General features: G+C 52.7%; 1 protein-coding gene across 1 annotated transcript in view; it reads left to right on the plus strand.

Moving 5' to 3' along the window:
* The first annotated feature begins 3,813 nt into the window (after positions 1-3,813).
* NOS1AP (nitric oxide synthase 1 adaptor protein) overlaps positions 3,814-21,355 on the plus strand; it is a 40,277-nt gene continuing 22,735 nt past the window's right edge. Inside the window, exons 1-2 of the mRNA XM_018079002.2 lie at positions 3,814-3,863; positions 13,781-13,852. Coding sequence (XP_017934491.1) covers positions 13,838-13,852 — 15 coding nt within the window. The 5' untranslated portion in view covers positions 3,814-3,863; positions 13,781-13,837. The remainder of the gene's footprint in view (positions 3,864-13,780; positions 13,853-21,355) is intronic.

Consider the following 21,355-nt stretch of genomic DNA (forward strand, 5'->3'; position numbering starts at 1 on the left):
TGGAAATAGTGCAGTAATTTCACAGTGCTTTGTTTGATTTTGTTTTGTGGTTTTGTGTTTGGGTTTTTTTGTTTGTTTGTTTATTTTGGTTTTTTTTGTTTGTTTGTTTTTTTTGGATTTTTTTTGTTTGTTTGTTTTCTGTTGTTCGTTTTTGTTTGTTTGAGTTTTTTTGTAACAGACTAGACAGTGGAAACTGACTCTTGCAGGCCAGGTTGTCTTAGTAAAATATTTGCACAATATTAGCTATTTTCTAGCCCTGAAACCTACCAAAAGTGTGGGATGCTTTGGAAACCACTGTGGGCAAACTTAAACTACCCTGACAGACTCTTTTGGACCTTTGCTTTTGGGGTTTGTGGCCCACTCAGACCAATGCACAGATGTGTTCCCAAGTGAGGGGCAGTCTCTTCCCACTGCACCCGATGACATCCCAGCTGCTGCTGGGGGGGGGGCTCCTTAGCTGGCACGCACTGACATGCTTTTTGGTCTTACTTCTGCATAAGCAGTGCAAGAACATCCTCTCGAGGATGCCAAAGGCAATGAATGGCAGGCGGGGCTGTTTCCCTGGGGCGCTGGAACAGTGCACAGGCAGAACATCACTCTTCGCGCCCCTAAACACACACACCGAAAGCTGGGGCGAGGCTTAGGAAGGCTTTGGGCTTTCCGTGCCGCATTTCCCGGCCTTCCCAGGAGATGGCAGGCCAGCCTTACAAATCCACACCCCGCAGCCCAACTTGCGCCGGGAGAGGGGGGAGCGGGACTGAGCCGCTTTCTCCGCCGGCCACTGCTGTCTCCTGCGCTGCTCGAAGCCTCGACGATGGACGAGTCCTTCGAAGTGTCCCTGTAGGTGGCTCAGGGTCGCATAGCCGTGTCCCTTGCCATCCGCCGCCCAACCCTGGTGGGGTCCCCTCGGGCTGGGGGGACACCTCAGACCCCGACGGGCGGGTGAACGCGGGCGAGCCCCGGTCATGCCACCGGGTGGGGACAGACGAGGCTGCGACAACCAGCAAACCGGTTACACAACTTCAACGGGTTATTCCAGGGCTCCTAATTATTGACTTTGAAAGGGAGGAAACAGGTTCTGGATTCGGGACAAACATGAGTGTGAGAGTTTGGTCCTCTCCCTATCCTTCACGGATCTCCTGTACCGTGTGGTGGTGGGGGGCTTGGCTTGGCATCCTGGGATTAGCAGTCCGAAAAGGCTCTCCCAGGAAGAGGTGGTGTTTTGGCAGGCCTGGAACAACGGCAGGGTGTGTAAGGTCATTGATCCCAGGAAAAAAAAAAAAAAGATACAGTTAATTTTTGTTACATAACAAGAAAGTGGAATCCTGCGAAATGCTGCAGGTATCGTAAACTGCCTGTGTGACTTTAGCTGGAGTACCACCTGATGAAGCAAGTCCCTCCCAGTCACACCTCGGGCAACAGGCAGGTGTGTTTGGGGCAAACCAATCGCAGAGGAGCTGCTGTTTCCTGTGCTGCAGCAGTGCCAAGCCGCTGGTGTGAGAGACACAAGTAACTGCAGAGGGGGACTCGTCCCTTGGTTCAACCCCAATATTTTAAGAGCAGTCTCCAGGTGCTGCGGTAGTCGCTGAGAACAGATGCTGTGCTGTGGGAGAAGCCAGAGGAGCAAGCTGTGGACTGCCCAGGGTATCTGTGAGCAGTCCCAGCACTACCATGCAAACCCACCAGGACTACCCAGGAGAAGCTGGTTTGTTCCCCAGGCTCTGAAGGCTTTCCATCAAATACCCGTGCCTGCACGTAGAGGAACACCTCCCCGAGGATGCCATTCACTGAAGAGATGCTCACAAGCCCTCCCACATGGGAATTCAATCCTTCACCAAATCCACGGGGCTTTGCTGGCTGTGGAAAGCCTGCAGTCTGCAAGAATGTGCGTCTTTAATCAACTTCAGCACAGGAACAGGGCTCCAGAGAGGCTGTGGGATCTTTATCCCTGGGGATACTTGCAATACACCTAGACACAGCCCTGAGCTGCTGCTCTTGCCTCTGAGCTTGCCCTGCTGGGAGCAGGCATTGGACTAGAGACTCCCGGGAGACTTCTCTGGTGGCTGTATCATTTCCAGCACTTGGGACTTCAATGTTGTCAGCTAAACCTTTGCTAGAGATAATTATAAAACTTCATCAAGAACATAGAGCATTAAACACTAGAGAGCATATCCAGGCTCAAGACTTTCCCACCACTGCCTTCTGCCTCTCCCAGGCTGAAGTGAGTTCAAGTGGGTGTTCAGTTCTCTGCACTTTTTTTCCCCCAGGGATCTCTGCAGGTGCAGTCACTAAGATGCTGCAGCACACAGCGCTGATCCCCTGCCCTCTTCCAAAAACAGGAGTAAAGGTTTCCAAGACCCCAGGACTTGCTGGCATCTTGTCTTCAATGGGAAATCACCCCCTGATTCATTTATCCAAGCGCTGACAGCCCTGTGAGATTCCTCCCTGAGTCAGGCACAAGGAAATTGGCAGCACAGCCACTGTTCCCATAGAAGTCTCATGGGAATGATGGAGCACAGGGATTTCTCAGCTTGTCGTGTGTTTGTGCCCACACTCTTACCCGAGCCTCTGAGGGTGGTGGAAAGCCCACTCCATTTTAAGGGGAACAATAAATTTTTCAGCTGTGGCTGGCTCTGAACTCTTGACTGACTCTGAACTCTAAACTCAAAGGAAGGTCACTACCATTGATTCAGTATGAAAAATCAATGGCCCTGAATCTGCTCTGCCCAGGAAAGGGTCAGCAGCTGGCATTGGTCTTCACATTGCATTTAGAAATCCAAGGGTAATGGGCTGTGGCTGTAGGATCATGCAAGTACAGCAAGGCAAGGACTTGGGGAACTGTGAGCCTCCTGCAGAGCACAAGGACCCATTTGTCCTGGGAAAGGCTTGTTCCAAGTGCCTCTGAGGCCATTGTGAGCTCTTCATGCATATTGCTGGGAGATGAGCTCTGCAGCATCTGTGGTATTCGAACATAGAAGGATGGAGCTCTTTCTGAGGGTGTGCTATGCTTGTGGGGATAAGGGGTGCAACAGCTTGGACTTGTGGTCAGATCTCTGTGAGCAGGTCGTCTGGAAAGCAGCTCCATGGTGCTCTCGGGGGAGGCGGGGTGGGGCACACTCACTGCTTTTGGGGCTTTTATAAGGGAGGGCACAATAGGGCCAGGTCTGGTCGCAAGGCCTTTCTTTAGGCGCAAGATGGATATTTTCCACTTCCAGCTTGCTTGGTTTCCACCGTGTCCGGTGTTCATACAGAGATGTGTCAGCAGTTCTCTGGCCCCAGCGACGGCCGCACCCGGCTCCCCCAGCCCGGAGGGATGCGCGTCCCGCTCCCAGCAGCGGGCTCGCCCTGTGCGTCCCGGGAGGCGCGGCCGGCGCTGCCCACTGCCACCGAGACCCTTCCCGAAGCATCGTTTTCCATTTTTCCCTTTTTTTTTTCTTTCTTTCTTTTATTTTTTTAAGTTTGGCGGCGGGGCGCAAGCCCGGCCCGCGCACTAGTGTCAGCCCGCCGCCGCCCCGCGATGCTTCGGGGCCGGTCCTTGCCGCAGGCGGGGCTCGGAAGCCCCCCGCCGCTGCCTCCCGCCCGCCATCCGCTCCGCCCTGGCGCGTCCCCCCCGGGGCCGCGGGGCGGGGGCTCGGCGGCGGCAGGGCCGGCGCGCTGCATGGGGCTGCCCCGGCTGCGCGGGCCGCACATGGCCGCAAAGTCAAGTCAACCTGGGTGGACGCCACGACCACATTCCTGAGTCATCCACCTGCACACCGAGGACGCCGTTCAGCACGGCAATCTGCTTTCGAGGCCCAAGGTGGCGCGCGGGGGTTCCGCGGGGGTTCCGCGCGGGGGTCCCGGCGCTGCGCCCTGACTCTCCGGTATGCACTGTTTTCCAGCTCTCATATCGCATAGCCATGGGGTTTTGGTTTTCTTTGCTTTCCCTTCCCCTTGGCGTTTCTTGCTCTCCCCAAAACTCAGATGCAGAGTTGGGCGAGGCTTCCCGCCTATCCTGTAGGCTGGTGAGATGGGTCAGGCTGGAGTGAAGAGTCAACCTCTTGCTTCACCCCAGCATCCCTCCTTGGCCCTGCATTCCTCCGTGGCTCTGCTTGGTGTTGCTTGGGGACGGTGGCCCGAAAGAGCGGTGTCTGTGTGCATCTTCCCGGGAAAGAGCAGCGGGCTCAGGCTTTGATCTGCGGCTCAAGCGCTGTGGGTACTGCTGGAGTGCCGGTGTGATGGGAGACGGATGTTTGGGGTCTGCAGGATGCCTTGACCCAGGTGCTCCTCTAATGCTCGCGTGTGAGGAGCCAGAGGAACTGCGTGCCATTTGCGGTGCGGTGCAAGATGCCCACCTAAAATAAAGGCTTGCTATTTGGCTTTACATACATAAACCATCCTTGCTAATGGATTTCGCAGGAAGTGCTCTTTTCTGTTTTTATTTTTATTTCTGTTAGGACCTTTCAGTCTCTTACTGCACTTAGACTGTGGCTTCCCGCAGGCTGGGAAAAGTCAAGCTAGCTGGCTGCATTGCCCAGCCTGAGCAAGTAATGCTGGCCAGCAGTAAATTGGGGAGGAGCTGGCCAAAAGATTTAAAAAGGGAAGCATAAAATCCTACCCCTTTAGCTTCTCCTGGGGGATATGGTTATCATACTGACAAGATACTCAAGTGAGGCTGACTTAGGGAAAAAAACCTGATGTAAACAGTTTTGAGTGGCAGGAAAGCAGGCATCTGTCACATACTGTTGTCCTCGGAGCACATGTACTCTCAGGGGAAGAAAATCACAGATTTGGCATCTAATTGTGTGCAGTGCCCTCAGGGCAAGGCTGTGGCTCATCAGAAGGTGTTAAAGTCTTATTTTCCCCCTTTTCTCCGGGCTGGGAGGGTTCCTCTGCAGAGGCCATCTCCTGCCCCATGGCAGGCGCTGTGCTGCAGAGCGCAAATCAGCGGAGTTGTTGTTTATGGAGCAAACTTAAACCTACTTTGCAACTGTTTCCTGGGAAAGGCTATTCAAGCTCAACTTTGTAGCCTTATGCTCCTGCGTTATTTGAGCCGATCTCTGTTTTGCTGCCAGCACCCGCTCACCCCTCACCTGTGGGGAGGCTGCAAGGCATCTCCCAAATCCCATGTGCCGCTTCCATGCCAGGTTTGGGTGACCTGGCTTGGGGCTGAGGAGTGGGATAGGGCGTCAGCAGCCCCTCGGTCTGCTCATGGCTCATGTCTGCTCCATGCTGGTGGGCTGGCTGTGTTAATGCAGTGCTGCATATTAGTCTTTGTTAGCTCCTCTTTCTCTTATTTGGTATCCGGTGGCACACGTTAATGCCAAGCACAATCTGTACGAAACCCAGCTTCTGAATTCGTGGGTTTCTCCAGCAGCCCTTGATGCCAGATACGGAATGCAGATGGCCTAGGCAATTACTCTATCCTTTTATTAGATTGCTGGAGATTAATTAAATGCTTACACTCCTTTAGTTCCTTTTATCCCCGAGAGTCCCAAGCACTTATACCCGCGCAGCTCTTGTTGCAGCCAGGCACCCAGCGCAAGTCACACAAGTGTGGAACTCTGATTTAGAGCTGAACTTTGGGGCAAGCTTAAACAAGAAAAATGCCCATCTGGGGCATCAGGACTTGCATGCCTGTCTCCTAAAATCCTCCTGGGATAGCTGATAGTGCGGGCAGTGAGGATCCTGGTGTTACAGCCCTCAGCAGCTGGATCAGTGCTCTTTGCTCCAGCAGCCTGAGATTCCTGACGAGCTTGCTTGGGGCTCACTGCAGGGGGGTAATGTAAGCCTGAGTTGGTATGTGCTGATTTATTGTTTTAATTTTTAATTTTATTTTTACGCTCAGACCTGCTGCTGACTTTAACTGCCATGTGTGGTGGATGTAGGGTGTGTTTTGGTCCATCAGTAGCAGCTGGCATCTGTGCCGTTGTCCCCCTTGCCTCTGTCCTTAGGGAGTCTTGGCATCCCAGGACGGGTGGGTGGCCATGGGCAGTCAGAATTTGGACCCTTGTCAAGCAGAGAGCGATGGAGTCTATCTGAAGGAAGCAGTGCTGTCACATGTGATGTGATGCTGTCAGGAGAGCTGTGCCTCTCATCCCCACTGGAGCCACTTGCAGTGCTAATATACTGTGGCACAGGGACACCGAGTCAGAGCAAAGTGTCCTCTAAGGATTATGTTAGTCCATTTTCTGGAGATAAATCCAATAGATGGAAAATTACACCACATCTTCTTAGGAACAGCAATACATTTCACACTTTCGGATCTGTTTTCATTGGCCACTTATCTTGGCACCAGACCCCTCTGTATCCCAGAGGTGCCTCAGTCAGGCTGCTGGGAATCGGAGGAGCTGGCTCCGAGGGAAGGCAGGACGTTTGTTTTCTTCTGTGTCTTGCAGTCTGAATTGTTGAGTAAAATCAGAAGCCTGGCCTCTTGGGTTAGCTGAAGCATTCAGATGAAAGAACTGGGAACTGCAGCATGGTGCAGGGGAGCAGGCAGAAATTCCCACTTGTGCAGTGGTTTTCTGGTTAAATAAATGGAGATGTAGAGAGGAAAGACACCTCCCATCCTCCTCCACCTCCATGAGAAGGAGAGGGATATGAGCTTACTCCTTATCTTCCCAAAGCCATGGTGCTGCAGGACAAAACCCAAGAGCCACCTTGTGCAACACCAGCAATTCTGTGCATTCAGAAATTATGACTCAGGCTACTCCAACGCCTCCAGAGAGATCAGCAGGCAGAGAGAATTAGGTGGGGTGGCAGAGTCTGTCACTGGACTGCCAGACCCCTGTCTGTTGGAGTTTTGGGGCGTGCTTGGTGCTTCTGGGTTTCCACAGGAAAGTTGTTACTGTCTCTGTCCTTTGAGCCCCTTTTGGGAGCCCACTGGGCTGGGCTGGGCTGGGCTCTCCTTCTGCCCCAGAGGTCTTGTCCAGAGCAAGGTCCCACCTGCCTAATATCCATTATTTGGAAACAGCTATTAATCCTTCAGTCCTGTTAATCCCTTTGCAGTGCCTTAAGGTACATGGTTCCCAGTGAAGGGGCAGATGGGTGTCAGGACCCTCTCTGCTGCTCCCCCAAGTACAGGTGAGGGCAGAAAGGGCTGCCCAAACACATCTTGATCTTTGACAGACCCAGTGCCTGAGGTCTGGGACTGCCATGGGCCTGGACATCACATATGCTGAAACCTGATGTTCCTGATACCGGACCTGCTTGCAGATAAGTGCAGGACTGGAGGTTCAGGAAGATTGCTGTTCCTCTGTGCAGCAGGTGGGGTTTTTGGGTTTGGGTGGTGGGGTATTTTTTTTTTCCCTTAAGTGATCTTGGCAACCAAGCATTTTCTCTCATTTTTGTCAGTGCTTTTCTCTGCTTCTGTGCGTGGGAAACTGAAGTTGAACCGAGCATCTGCTGCTCTCTATGTTTGGAGATGGGACATGAAGGAGACTTTAGTCTAAACCAATATGTCCCTTCCTCTGAACCTCTCCAGCCCACCTGCCTGCCACCCTCCTGAGGCTGCGAGCACCAGCAGTGCCTGCTGGTTGCTCCAAAGAGAAATTCATTACCTGGAAAACAATTATAGCCTCAGATGAACACTAAGCAGGGAATGGACATGTATTCCATGCAATTCCACTCCTGTGTGTATTTTTATGTACATAGGGGCTGCATGTAACAGTGTTGGAAATTGGTTGAATTGCAGGCAGCTCTGATTGGGGTGCTTAGTTCTCCTCCACTTCTTCAGGCTCCCTTCCCAGAAACTGTTCCTTCCCTGGAGGGCTGGGCAGCAGGAGACAGGTTGTGTGAAGCTGTGCACCAATTTGGCTGGCTGGGAGAGACTTGGCAACTCGATTTGGGGGCTGTTTGTACTGGCAGCTCTGGTGTGCTCTGTTGGGGCTGCTCAGCCCAGAGCAAAGCTGCAGTGTGCCTGAGCCCGGGATTGCTTGCTTCAGGCTATAAATAACCTTCCCAAGTCTACAAAGGTTCTCCTCTGAAACAGTGGCATATTTCTGCCGTACTTGTTAAGTCAGTTCACAGACTGCTTAGTGAAGCTCTGAGCAAAGAAAACTCAGTCGGGATTTGGCAAAGCCACGTGTGCCCAGACTGTAGGTCCCAGCCGGGCAGCACGTGGGCTCAGCAGATGCCAGAAGGTCCCAAGGAAGCAGTAATGGGGGTGGGATGCTCCCAGCCCTACTCTCTGCAGTGCTCTGGTCTTGAGCATCTCGTACATGAACACCTGTTGGGGCTGTAGCTGGGTGTAGGTGCAGGAAGCTCAGGCCCTGCGTGGGGGGCGGCTGTGGGTGGTGTGCCTGGGTGTGGTACAGAAGTGGGGCGAGTGGACAGCCCTGCTTCATCATCGTGGAAAAACTTTATCCCTCCTCTGCACCTGCTATCTCTGTGCCCTGGTGTCCCCACTGCACAGTCACCTGCAGCAAAGGTGTCTCCCCTTTTCAAGCCAGCCCTGTTTTGACTGGTGAGAGGGGAAGGTGGGTGCAGTGCACATGGCTCTGGTGGGTGCTGGATCTTGTCTTGGCACCCCCAGAACTCTGTGTTTCTGGCACTTGAGCCCCTGCACAGCTCATAAGCATGGTAAGCGCTGCTGGGACCAGCAGATAGATAAGCACTGATATCCTTAAGGGTTCAGCCTGGCCAGTGCTGCCTGGTGTGGGGGTCCCTGTGTTAATACCTGCTGTCCGGGTGCATTCCCAGCTCTGGATGAGTCTGACATACTGCCTAAAACCGCCTGGCTGCCAGGGCTGGATGTACCCAGTTGTCCTTGGGGTGCAGAGCCCTGCTAAGGGAGGACTGAGCAAGGCTGGAGGCCCACAGTGCAGCAGGGCACCCGTCTGCTGGGCTCAGGATGGAAAGCCAGGGCTTTTTTCCATTGAAGTCAGCTGGCATCATGAGTTTTCCATCCCTTTTGGCCTCTGAGCCTGCACCACCGCAGTCTGAGTAAACTTCCCCCTTTCCTCTCAGTGAGGCTGGGTGTTCCTGAGGTGCAGGGCAGAGCTGGGACCATGCCAGCTCAGACCCTTGGCTCTCTGGGCTGAGGCCATGTGTGGGCAACTGGAGAGCAGGAACAGTGGGACAGCAAAAGTCCTGGGAATTGGATTTCTCCTTGCTTTTCCTAATGGCAGAAGCCCAGGGAGAAACCCTTATCAGCCAATCTGCAGACAGGCTGGGGGTTCCCTGGGCACTGAGGAAATCAAGGTTTAAGATCTTGGGGCACCTGGCACAGGACCAGGGGTCAATGTTCCAGTATCTGGTGCAGCCTCACATCATCCTGGACTCTTCAGAAATCTGGGGTCCCTCAAGTCCCATGTCTGATGCCTCCCAGCGGGCTGCTGGTAACTCCAGTGACCCCTCCGTAACCCGGGTGCAGGATCCCCTGCTTGGATGAGGCTCTCCTGGCTCTGCAGGTGGCTGTGTAACCTGTGGTGGGATGCCCCAGCCTCGGGCTGGTGCCAGCATGTCCCCCCTGCCCGTGCTGCCCTGCTGCCTGCCTGCAGCTCCTCTGCAGAAGCAGTGGCTCCCCATTCGTGGCAGGGTCTCTGGTTCAGGGTGGCTTTCGAAGCTGGAAACCTGACAGCCAGCTGATCCAGGCTCCCCTGTAAGCTGGGGATGATTCAGCCCTGACCTTTGCACACTGCATTGGGCTGCCAGAGCAGCAGTGTGCCTCCCTCGGGAAGAAGCTCCTCTCTGGGAAGGCTTTGGCTGCCCACCTCTGCCCACCACCACTCTCATCAACACCCCTTCCAAGGTGTCCCCTGTCAGGGATGTGATCGGCCTTCAATTTTCCGAAAATATCTGCCACCTGCTGTCACAGAAAAATCATCTTCTCAAGGAAATTCATTTCTGACAGAGCAGAAAACGAGCAATATTAAATAGCCTCAAGCGAAAATGAGAAACTGAGTGACTTGTGCAAACAGTGCTTTGGCAAAGTGCTCCCCTTTGTTTTCTGTTTAAAAAACAGATTTTTTTTTTCCCCTGGCATTTCCCAGAAATGGGCAGATCTTTTGGAAGCCACGGGCAGGGGGTGCATGGTGTGAGCTGTGTCCAGAGCCCCCTTCCCACCGTGCCCGGGACAGAGAGGAGAGCCTATTTGCACGGCAGGGGGAGAGCAAGCAGAGTCCCTTCAGGTGCTCAGAAGCCCGATGGGTGATGTCTACCTGTGCCGTGGCAGGGAGAGGGGCTGCCCATTCTGGGGGCCCTGGAATGATGAATGAAAGGCTGGATGCCACACACGGGGATGAGAAGCAGCGGGGCATGTGAGGGACCAAAAGCACCCTACAAAAGAGGTGCTTTGTGCTGGTGTTGGCAGTGTGAGGGCTGCCTTTGTGGGGCTGCCAGGGTGCCTGTTACACGAGGGACCCTCTCAGCTGCCCATTCACCAGCGCTCCGAGAGGGTGGCCTTTCTTCTCCTAATTGGGTTGAGGAGGAGGGGGCTGCCTGGGACTGCCCTCCCCACCTTCAGAGCATCCTAATTCCCCTTGGCTCTTGGGTGCAGGTGGGGGGCTCTACCTTTGTCCCCCCATCCTTTGGTGGGGTCGTGGGGCCGTGGATCGGTAGGCAATTATTTGGAAAAGCTGCATCCTGCATATGTACATATGTTTTCCCTCTCAGTTTGTGGGGCTTTGGGGTGGATGGATTCTTTCATAGGTCTATTTTCTTTGGCAGTCCTTTCACACAGCTTTATTTTCTTTCCTTTTGTCTCAGGCACCTTCCTTTCTCCTTCCTGGGCTCAGCCCTGGCCCCACTGCCTCCCTTTTCCATGGGGTCAGCGTGCTGGCACAGATGCTGGACTGAGTCCTGGGAGCCAGGACAATGGCCCCTGCAGGGTCCAGGACCACCGCCGTGTGCCTGGCACCTCGCTTGGGGCACACATATGTTAAAGGAAGGCAAAACTCTGTGCCTGGGAGTCCCCATGCTTGGGGGGTCTCTGGAGCTCCTGCCCTGGGAGTGGGGGAGCTCAGTCTCAGTGCTGGGGTGGGATGAGGGGGAAGTATTGCACTGTGGAGGCTCTGGCTGCTTTGCTAATTCTTGCCTTTGCCTCACCTGCTTTTTCCCACACCTCTTTCTGTAATTAAAGTTGGTGCTGTGAGTAGGAGGGCTGGAGTAGAGCAGAGCAGGAGCAGCCCTTGTGGTGCTTATCACTTGGAAAACACTACTAAATACTGATGGTTTCTCAGGCCATTCTCCCTCCTTACCTGGGAAGTCAAAGACCAGCTTGCAAGTCCACATTTCATCTGAAAGACCGATTTCCAAGTCCACGTTTTTGGGCAATATTTGCCACATTGTGAAGGGTTACTCTTCTGCAGTGCGGTTCTCACGTGTGATTTCTGCCCTGCAGGCAAAAATAATCTGGGGAGACTTTGTCCATCTGTTGAGTTTTGTGAAATGTGCAAAAAAATACCTGCCTCCGGAGTGAAGGGAGAAGGGGGTGTTTTCAGAGCTGTGAGCACAGTAATTGTGTGAAGTGAGCCCACACTGGGGCTGCATGTGCTGAGGTCTCTGGTGGGAGCACCCACAGGATGTGGGATACAGCATGATGCCCTGGAGCCCACGTTTGGGAGCAAAGGTGAATCCTGCAGAGTTTGTGACCTGTGCCCCTTGTTTTGGGTACGTGTGAATGTGGGCTGGAGGGGAATAGCTGAGTGAAGGGGCGTAGATAGGACAGCACTGAGAGATCTCTGCTGCTGGTGCTGTTTCCCAGGAGGCCCGTCCAGGGAGGTGTGCTCATCCCAAGGTGGTGTCTGGCTTATGCTCCATCACTTGCTTACAGGGTGCCCCAGACCTGCTGGGCCTGCACATGCAATTTTGGGCATGAGGTTGTGGTCGGCAGCCAGGAGATTGGCATTGCTGGAATTCACGTGGCTGTGGGAGCCAGTGGTGGATGCAGCCCATCTCCTGCCCAGCTGCCGCTGCTTGCCCTGTCCTTGGACGTGCCTGTGTTCTGCACCTGCCTGCAGAAGGAAACACAGGGGAAGGAAAGCGATTACCCTGCCAGTGGTAGTGACCTCATGCTCTTGGGAATAGCTGGAAGAAGATAGGCATCCTCTGGCTGCAAAAGTCTGTCCTCCTCCTCATGTAGCTTAAGAATTTCCCTTCCCCAGATGGTCCTTGGCAGAAGAGTGGTGTGGGGAGGTGCTGTGCAGTGGGGACATTCGCCTGGCAGGGCAGGATGGGGAGAGGCTTCTTCCTGAAGAAGGTGCTGAATGGTGACTGTGTGTTCAGGGCTCCAGCTGCCTCAGCCCTTCTCCTCAGCTCCTGCTTTTTATTGATGGTTTCCAGACTTTATATCAGAAAAGGGAATCGATTGTGTCTGAGATGCCTCTCTCAGTAGGACCTGACACTTTGAAGGGGTGGAAGACTCTGTGTTGGGGATGTGACTGAAAACTTACCCAGGCCTTTGCGTTTGTAGCCGGGCAGTGAGGGGCTGGGGCCTGGGTTAGTGCCACGTGTGCCGGCACTGCCCATCGTGGGCTGTAATTCCCACTTACGTAAAGCTGCCCTGCACCACAGCAGCCTGCACAGCATGTGACGGACATGCCAGCTGTTGGGTGTTTATTTTTATATTCTCTCTCTTCACATCTCCTCTCAGCACTGACTGCCCGGTGCTGGTCACTGTACACCTGCCTGTGTCTGCCCCCAGGCAGGAGCTGTGCCTTTGGGGATGGCCTCACTGGGCTGGTAGGCTTGTTGGATTGGTGTGGGGGGGTTTAGCAAGGAGGGCTCTCAGAAACACAGGGCTCTCTGAGTTTCTGTCCCAGAGGGCTCTCTGGGACAGCATGCACCCAAAGCTCAGATGTGGTCATGCAGCCCCTGCACCTTGTCCTCCATAGAGGTGGCAGCAGCAGCCCAGGAGAGAGGAGCTGGGGCTCCCACAGCAATGCTGGGTGAGAAATAACCCCTCTCAGCAGCCTCTGTCTGTGCAGTGATCCCCAAGCACATGTTCAGACACTTAGGCACCCATCTCAGCACTGCTGCTTGAAGCCAGTGACTTGTGCTTTCGTGATGTCAGTGAAGGTTATGGCCATATTCACAGGAACATGTAGCCCTGTCGGTTTTAGTGCCCCTGCTGTGCTCCCGAGCCTTACGTCAGCCCTTGTGTCGAGATGAAGCATGGGAGCATGGGGGGCTAGTTAATAGGCTCAAAATGCTTTTCTTCTAACTACATGTTTTTAGCACTCAGCATTGACTCTTCATCACTTGTCTGTTTTCTGATCCTTCCTCTGAATCTGCCCTCTTCCATTTTATTTTTAAAAAGGTTTTTGTTTGGCGTTTCTCCGTGCTGGGTCACAGTGGCGCTGCCTTTGGTCCCCTCTGAATAGCAAAGCAGCTCCTTTATTCTAAAGGCTTGGCCTGGAGGCTCAGCATCGCTGCAAAAACAGCCACGGGTTTGGTAGGGCTATAATTAAATAATGAGGGGCCTGACACAGGACAGGTTGGCCCAGCTATTTTAGGGATATTCCAACACCCAGGTCTATAACAAATGACTCAGTGCAGCTGAGGGGATGTTGGCTTATACCTACGTGCTTTGATCATGGCCTAGATGAATGAGCCCTGCTGGCCTGATGGATGAAGTTATTTTATTGCTAGAGAAAGGGCTGCTGAGTACTTGCAACGTTATTGTGAAGGAACAGCTTCATGGTGGGAGGAGTACAAGGATTCAGATGCAGCAGGCAAAATGCTGCCCATTCCCCAGAAGTGACCCTGAGTTCCCTTCATGGATGCTATTGAGGCCATGGTGGGACTATGACGTTTCCAGTTTTGTAGAAACTCGACTGATCTCCTCTTTCTTTCCCTACAGTACATCGGGAGCCTGGATGTGCCACGGCCAAACAGCCGGGTGGAGATCGTGACGGCCATGCGGCGGATCAGGGTGAGTGTGGCCAGGATGCTCCTTCCCCTTCTGTGTTGGGGTAGCTGGGGCACCCCTCCTCCATCTGTGCTTGCAGCTTTGCCCTGCATGAGTCCTGTCCTCCAGGTTATTCATAACTCTGTATTTTTCCACTTTCTCCACTGACACCTCCATGTAACCCAGGCACGATGCCTGTGAGCTCCACGTGCCACGGAGTCACACTGCGTGCAGCGTGGCTGGCCCCTGTGGTACCCAGGCATGCTGTGTGCCGTGGCTGGGGTCAGCAGCAGGGCTGTCTCCATTCTCACAGTGCTGTGTCCGCTGCAGGAGCATGTGCTGTGGGGGCAGGGATGGGGTGGAAAGTGGGCGACGGACGTGGCGCTCTTGGCGCCGGCTGGTAACTGTGTAGCACTTCCACCCTTCGGAAGATTTCCTCATTTGTCAGTCGCAGTAACAAAGTAACAACAAACTATTTATGGAAGAGGTATGTTAGGGTTTTACTGTTTGTGTGTTTCAGCTGCGTGAAAATTTCCTTGCTGCCTGGATATGGCAGAAGGATAGTGCCTGCCTGATGGCAATGTGCAAATTAAAGTGCAGAGTTACGAGCTCTGGGGCTGGCCAGCAGCAAGCTTGTTTAACAGCGAGTAGGTCAGGGGATGTCATCTGGTAATGAAGTCATCTGGCTTCCCAAAATACTTACAGTCAGGATATAGGACACTCTTGCTGTATAATGCTTGGCCAATAGCCAGGAGAGGAGCTTTTCTTCTGCTCCCCCAGCCTCTCGCCTGCAGAACTGGAAGGTGTTCAGGGCAGGCTGGGAGGGGAGAAAACCACACACCCTGTGAGCTCGCTGCCCCCATGCTTAAAACAGCAGGAGCTTGACTGCTCTTTAAAACATGAGACAGACCTTTGGGCTGGGGTGGACCTTGGCATGGTATCTGTGGCCACATGGCCACAGGCGCAGGTAATTTGGCCTGTCCGTAAGCAAAGGGTCTGCCCTGTCTTCCAGGGATGGCTCCCTCCTGGGAATAACACTCTTAACTGGAAGGACCTGAGGGCATTCTCAAGGACGTTGGGTAGTGGATGAGCTGTCTTTCTGGTGGCCTCATGAGATCCCATAAGCACTGGATCTGCTCCTGTCACTGAGCAGCCCTATCAGAGTTCTGCTCCTCTCAGCCCTTCCTGCAGATTCTTGCTATAATCTGAATTTCTCTTTCCTTATCACCAGGAGGAGAGGGGTATTATATCTCAAGTCAAGGAGTATCACATCCCAAGGACACAGATTGTCAGGCTCTTCTTTTTCAAGCTTTCAGGGTGTAAATAGATTGTGGGCTTTACTCCTCAACAGCTTTCCCACCTGCTGCCCTGTCCTCTCCATGGTGTTTAATGTTGTGACGGGTGCACAAGCTGGGAAGTCCTTTATGGCATTAGGTTTGCTCACCATGTTTCCAGATGAGGTTTGGGACAGAACAACTGTTATGCCATCAAGAGTTCTCATAAACAGCAGTTTCCTCCTCTGCCTTTCAAGATAAGGCTTTTGAAAGAATGCAGCTCCAGCCCCAAAATCACAGAACTCCACCTCAGTATGGGAGGATTGGCACAACTTCGAGGGTTTAAGTAAACCCTAGGAGAAAAAAAAAGAAAGAACACCAAAATATCTTTGTTGACCAATATAAATAAACTTTAGCACAGTTTAGAAAATTCATAGATTAAGCTCTGAATGGCGGAGAAGGGACACGAAATAGGGTAAAATAATGTTTTTTCATGGTGAATGATGTGCTTGAAACATGTGCTCAGGCTTCCTTCATCTAGTGTAAGACAGGAGAGATGCAAGTCATTGAAAGGCCATGACTTTGCAGGTCAGATCTGCCAGAGAGATTTTTAATGGTTGTTTATTTGTTGCTGGGTGCTGTTTCTGAGGAGGGTGCCAGGATGGTTTGGTTTGTGGATGTTTAAGTGTAGAGCCCTCCCCTGGTTTCCTGTGCTTTGTGGTGGCCTCACGTCTGGCAGCAGGATGTACCACAGCATTGCAAGGGCATTTCTGGCTGGGTGCTGGGGGCTGATTTCAGTTTGGCTGGAGGTGAAGGAATGCATGTCCTTCTTAAAGAACACAGCTACCCTTCTGCTTTAGGGAATAAAATAATCCCAAAACATTGGCATAGGGAAAACAGAGGAAGAAAAAGCTTACTTAGGCGCAGAAAGCAAGCAATGGGAGATCATCGAGTGCAAGCAACAATGGTTCTGTGTGTGGGGTGGGAAGCAGCTGCTGACCCTGAGGCTTGTGTGGTTTTTAATGCGGTCCTTGGTTTAGGGGCAAAGTGCTCTGTCTCAGCTTGTTCCAAGTTAGTCACTGCTGGGGAAGGAGGGGGACCTTTTCTGTCCCTGCTGCAACTCCCCTTTCTCAGTGCTGCAGGCACCATAGCTGCTCTCTTGGCTTTGCCTCTATTTACGAAATGATAAAGAAAATGATCCTGCAAAGAAGTGAGGAAGCTGCTAACAGTGGGGATCCCAGAGGGGAGAGTGCCCTGGAAGCCTCCCATGACTGCCTGCGCTGGGCTGGGAGCAGGGAGGGAGGGGGGCACCAGTGGCAGAACCTCCTGTAGTGCTGCCTCCCTTCTACTCCCCCACACTCGGGGCCTGGTGGATCCTGGCTTCCTGTTTACATGGAGACCTGACCCTTTGGGGGCACAGAGGAGGACACAGCATAGCTGACATTGTTGGGATGCCTTCTCCAGGCGGCTCTCCCGCCTTCTGCTGCTCTCCCACTCTGCAGAGCAGAGCAGTGGCCGTGGGCAGGACAGTTTCACCTGAGCAAGAGGTACAGATTAAATGCAAATGTGGTCCATTGTGTGGATCTAGGTGGAGAGGAACTTTAAACAGGGGGTTGATGTTGCAGGGCAGGGATGCCATCCCCTTCCTCCCCACTGCTGAAGGCCTGGTGAAGCCTTGGCCATCCTTATGATGTTGGCTGGAGGGAGAGTTTCTGTCCAGAAGCAAGAGGTTGTGGAGAATTCCCAGGATTCTTGCAGCTCAGGGAGAGGAGGGAAGGGGAGGTGCTCAGCTGGCTCTCTCTGCCTTCCTGCTTTTCCTTCCTGCATCAACTGGGCTTTCTGAGGATACAGCCCTATCTGCACTGCACCTTGGTGCAAATCCCTGGCCCTGAAAGGACTCAGTGGAATGGGACGTTAGCCATGCCAAGGATGCACTTGGACAGCAATTTTGTGAGCATTTGCTGCAGCTTTCCTCCAAAGCCTACATCTTTCCTGCAGAGCACTGATGGCCACGTCAGTACCAACAAATACAACAGGCCAGGGCTTGCTTTCCAGGCAAGCTGCTCGGCTTCTGTTAGTACAACTGGCCCCCTTCTCCTCCTCATCTCAAAACAGGGTGACCCACTCCATGTTGCTGCTGGGGTAGGTTGGCTTTCAAAATGCTCCTTGGCTGCTCTGGATGCAAGGTGCAAGGAACCGATCTGTGAGTCCAGACCTGCAGGCACCTGAATGTCAGGAAGTCCCAAACTCGAGTAATTAAGCTGTGGCTACAGCTGCAGACAGCCTGTCCTGTTGATGTGAGCCCAGGACACCTTCCTTGCCCAGGCTCTCTGGGAAGCAGCAGCCAAGAGGACACAGTGATCTTCTGTTCTGGGCCAGTCATGGGCAAAGCTGGAGAAATTCAGGAGTGAGCTCCTGGGTCTGTCAGATACCAGAGAGGGTGTTACAGTACTGGAGAGTAAGAGCCCAAGTGATGTATCTTCCCAGCCATAAGGGTTATGAGCTGTTGAAGATTTCAGTAGAAAATGCCTGCAAGATATCTTTTTGCTTCCCTTCTCTTCCTGATGAACACGTGGAGCCCTAAATGACAATGATAACTATATATTTTTTGTGTTGTCATGATGTAAATGTGTGCAAATGCTTTCCTCTCTGTGCTCCTGGCATGTCTCCAGTGCAGCCAGTGCTGCCTGGCAGGGGCTTGGTGCTGTGGCTCTAGAGAATTTGGAATCAGCCTTTTTTCCCTTCCAATTTGCTACTTGGATTGCTGAGTGCAGCTTTAATCCTAGTTTCCTTTGGAGAAATCTTATATAGGCACTTCTTAAAAGCTGCTTCTGTGGAAGTCTTCTGCAAGCCTGTTTCTGGGAAGTGTCCAGCTGAGTTTTGCAGGCTCAGAACAGGGAGGCATTCCAAGCACTTGAAAATCTAGCTTCTCTACACCTCCTACTCTGTCAGGTACATCTGATTTTGTGGGACTTCTGCTGCTTTGCATAGCTGAGCTCAATTTTAGCAAATTGGCAAAATTACTGAATTTCAACAAGCTTGTTTAAAGCAAGATTTTGCATCCTCTGCAGGCCACAGGTGCAGTTGGACTGGTGTGAAAATTGATGCATGCGGCTGGTTATTTGTGTAGAGCACCTGTGTAACTTTGAGCTCATTTAATTAGAATATATCTGAGATAGCCCATGTCCCTGTCATGGTGAGTTTTTAGAAGCATCAGGTCACTTACAGTGATGCCTACTTTTTTTTTTCCATCTTTCTTTCACCATGCAAGGAGCAGCACGGCTCTCCCTGCTGTAAAGTGGAGCAGGATTTGGGAGCAAGCTGGCCCTGTGTGCCTGGGGCAGCCCACCCCCATCTGTCTGCGAGGACCAGCACTGTGGGCAGTGGGCTGGCCAGGCTTTGGCTGCCTGAAAAACACAGCCTGCTTGCCAAGTCACGGCACTCAGCACAAGGAGAATGATTAACGAGCTAATGGCTTGACGTGATTATCTGAGATGAACGAGATTATGTTGTGTGAGATCTGGGAGGAACCCAAATGATATCTGTAATAATTTCAATTGCTCTTTCAGTGCTCTGACAGTCACAGTAAATGGGTGAAGGCTTCTGGGCAAGCTCGTTGTATTTCTGCTGGCATCACCAGTGCCACTTAATGTCATAATAAAATAATGGCTGGTCCCGTACTGCTACCAACATGCCGCCTACTTGATGGCATGAAATAGGTCAAGATCTCATCCTGTGGTTAGTATTTAATCAATATACTGGTTAAATACCCAGATTGATTGGAACAGCCTTTTGTCCAGGACTGCCCACAAGGAAAGGTTGTTTTCCAGGAGGGTTGGCCAAAGCATGGTGGCCCTGGCTTTATTGCCTGCCTTAATATCATGGCCAGGATGGGGCAAGTGCTTTTCAGCGGAAATGTGGAGGTTACTGGCAGCATTAAGTAGGGTGAGTTGTAATGCACACTTAGTAAAATTAAAAGTTTAGGGAGGTAAATGACTCTGTGTGGCAGAGGGCAGGCATCTGGACTGGTAAAGAGGTGTGAAGTGTGAGCCATTAATTCTGGAAAGGAAGGTCTGAGTCCCAGGGAAGGTGGTTATGGATGGTGCTTCGGGCAGTCCTTGCCAGAGAGGCTTTGGGAAGGCACTGAGGGCAGACACGAGCAACCAGCACCTGTGCTGGCTGTCTGCTGGGCGTGCTGGGTCATGTGGTGGCAGGAATGCCTGGGCTCAGCAGAGATGAGACCTGGTGGGTGCTGAGGAGACAAGGTACAGGCATGCTTTTCTTCCCCTGGTAGCTAGCTTCATAAATCAGTCCTGATAAGCTCATTGCCTTTTGACTTCCAGCTATGTCCTACCTAAGAATTCTCTACTGAACTTGAGACAGCACCATGTCCCTTGTGGCCAGGCTCCAAAATGTGGTGAGGTGGGGAGCTTGATGGCAGGGGGTCCAGCCTGGGAAAGGGGCTCCTAGCTGGACAGAGAGCTTGGTTGAGAATGAAGGAAACCATAACTCAGATGGGGCAGCATGATTTGGGAAAGCTCCTGAGCCAGGAGGTACATGCCAGTGTGCGATCTTCCCCATGCCTCCAAGTCTCTGTGAGGAGCTCAGCACTTCAGCTCTGGGCAAGTGTCCCACGGGCAGGCGATGCCCGGGGCTCTGGCAGGAACACATCGACTGACGCTGGGCGTGCCAGCACAAGCAGCAGTGTTCCTCATGGGTGATGCTGGCCTGGAGCCAGTCCAGTGCCTTTGAGAGGGCTGGGAGCCAAGTAGACACCGAGCCCGGGGCAGGACTGGAGCTTCCGGCAAAAAGCTGGGAGGCAGCAGTGTCTGCAGTCCCCTACATCCCTGTAACACATCCTTGCCCTCTGTGTGCTTGGGTTGGCCTTCCCTTGGTTGGACTCTCTTCCTTCTCGGAGAGCCTGTGGTGTCTCCCTGTGATTCATCTCGCTCCCTGGCTGGGGGCTTTCCCCACCATGCTCACAGTGAGTCATGTTTCCAGCTTGCCAATGCCATCATCTGAGCCATCAGCAAATATCTGCTAGGAGCTCAAGGGAGAGGACAGGGAATAACATCTGCCAGGCTCCCTGAACGTGGGGGAGAGGGCAGAGCTTCAGCATCGCTCCTTTCCAGCCAGGACATGCTCTGCTGGATCCCACCCCTTCTCTAAATTCATGGTCAGCGTGTAAAGTAATTTCACAAACGTCCGTCCCCTGTGGGCCCTTGTGCTTCCTCCTCTCCCTCCTGCTTCCCACTTTTTCTTCCTCAGAAATGGTTCTTTGAGCAGGTTTTAGAGATTGCACTTTTGGATTGCACAGTCTGTGGGACGCAGCACGCTGGACGGGTAACCCTGGCTTTCTGTGGCTCCTTCCTGTGAGGCTCCCATGTTGCACACATGGTTTTGGTGGGGCAGCAGGCTCAGCTCCGTGCCAGGGCTCAGCTGCACTTGAGGCAGGGGAATATGGCACTGCAAACCTTGCTTTCTGCAGGAGCATAGCTGGAGTGTGGACACACATAGTGTCTGTGGGACTGCAAATGCTGTGGAAGCTGCCAGAGGTGCCCATGGGGCTCTCCTCTGTGTACCTGCTCTAGCTTTTCCTCCTGTCTAGAAAGGAGTGATTTGTTGCACACTGTGGCTCATGGGCATGGATGGATTTAGCCTGGCTGTCAAGGCAGGGATGTCTGCAGCTTGTTCTGGGAGATCTGGGGTCCTGTTAGTGCTGGCAATTGCTGTTTGTAAGGGTTTGAAGAGTTCTTACAGAAACCATTGTCCTTTGATAGGTCTCTACTCCTTCTGCAAGGTGATAGAGCTGCTTTTGATAATTTGACCCTCAAACTTGCATAAATCTCTGCAGAAGGTTTTGTTATTGAGGGAAAGGGCTGTGTTTAGTGTCACCAGCTGTAACACACCCAACTCAGCACACACCAGCCCCACCACTGTCACCAAGAGGTGCTGCTAGAAGCTTGCTAATGAAGATAAACATCTGCACTTACCTTTGCATTTTAGAGTAAATTTCTAAGAATAGCACAGGTTCTGTGCTCCTGGCTACCTGAGGGGTTGTTGAGAGGAAAAAATGGGTTTGAGAGAGGCATGCTGAGGTTTGGTTGATTTCAAGGTCTGCAACTCATCCTGGCATCTCCCAGCACTATCTGGTCAGCAGAGTGGAGAACTGGACCTGCCCCCTGTTCCAATCCCCCTGTGTTTGTATCCCCCCACACCCATGGAATTGCTTTTATTTGGAGGCTTTTTCCTT

This window comes from Manacus vitellinus, unplaced genomic scaffold (genome assembly GCF_001715985.3).
Source record: "Manacus vitellinus isolate BGI_N305 unplaced genomic scaffold, ASM171598v3 scaffold_44_pilon, whole genome shotgun sequence".
NCBI classification, from domain to species: Eukaryota; Metazoa; Chordata; class Aves; order Passeriformes; family Pipridae; genus Manacus; species Manacus vitellinus.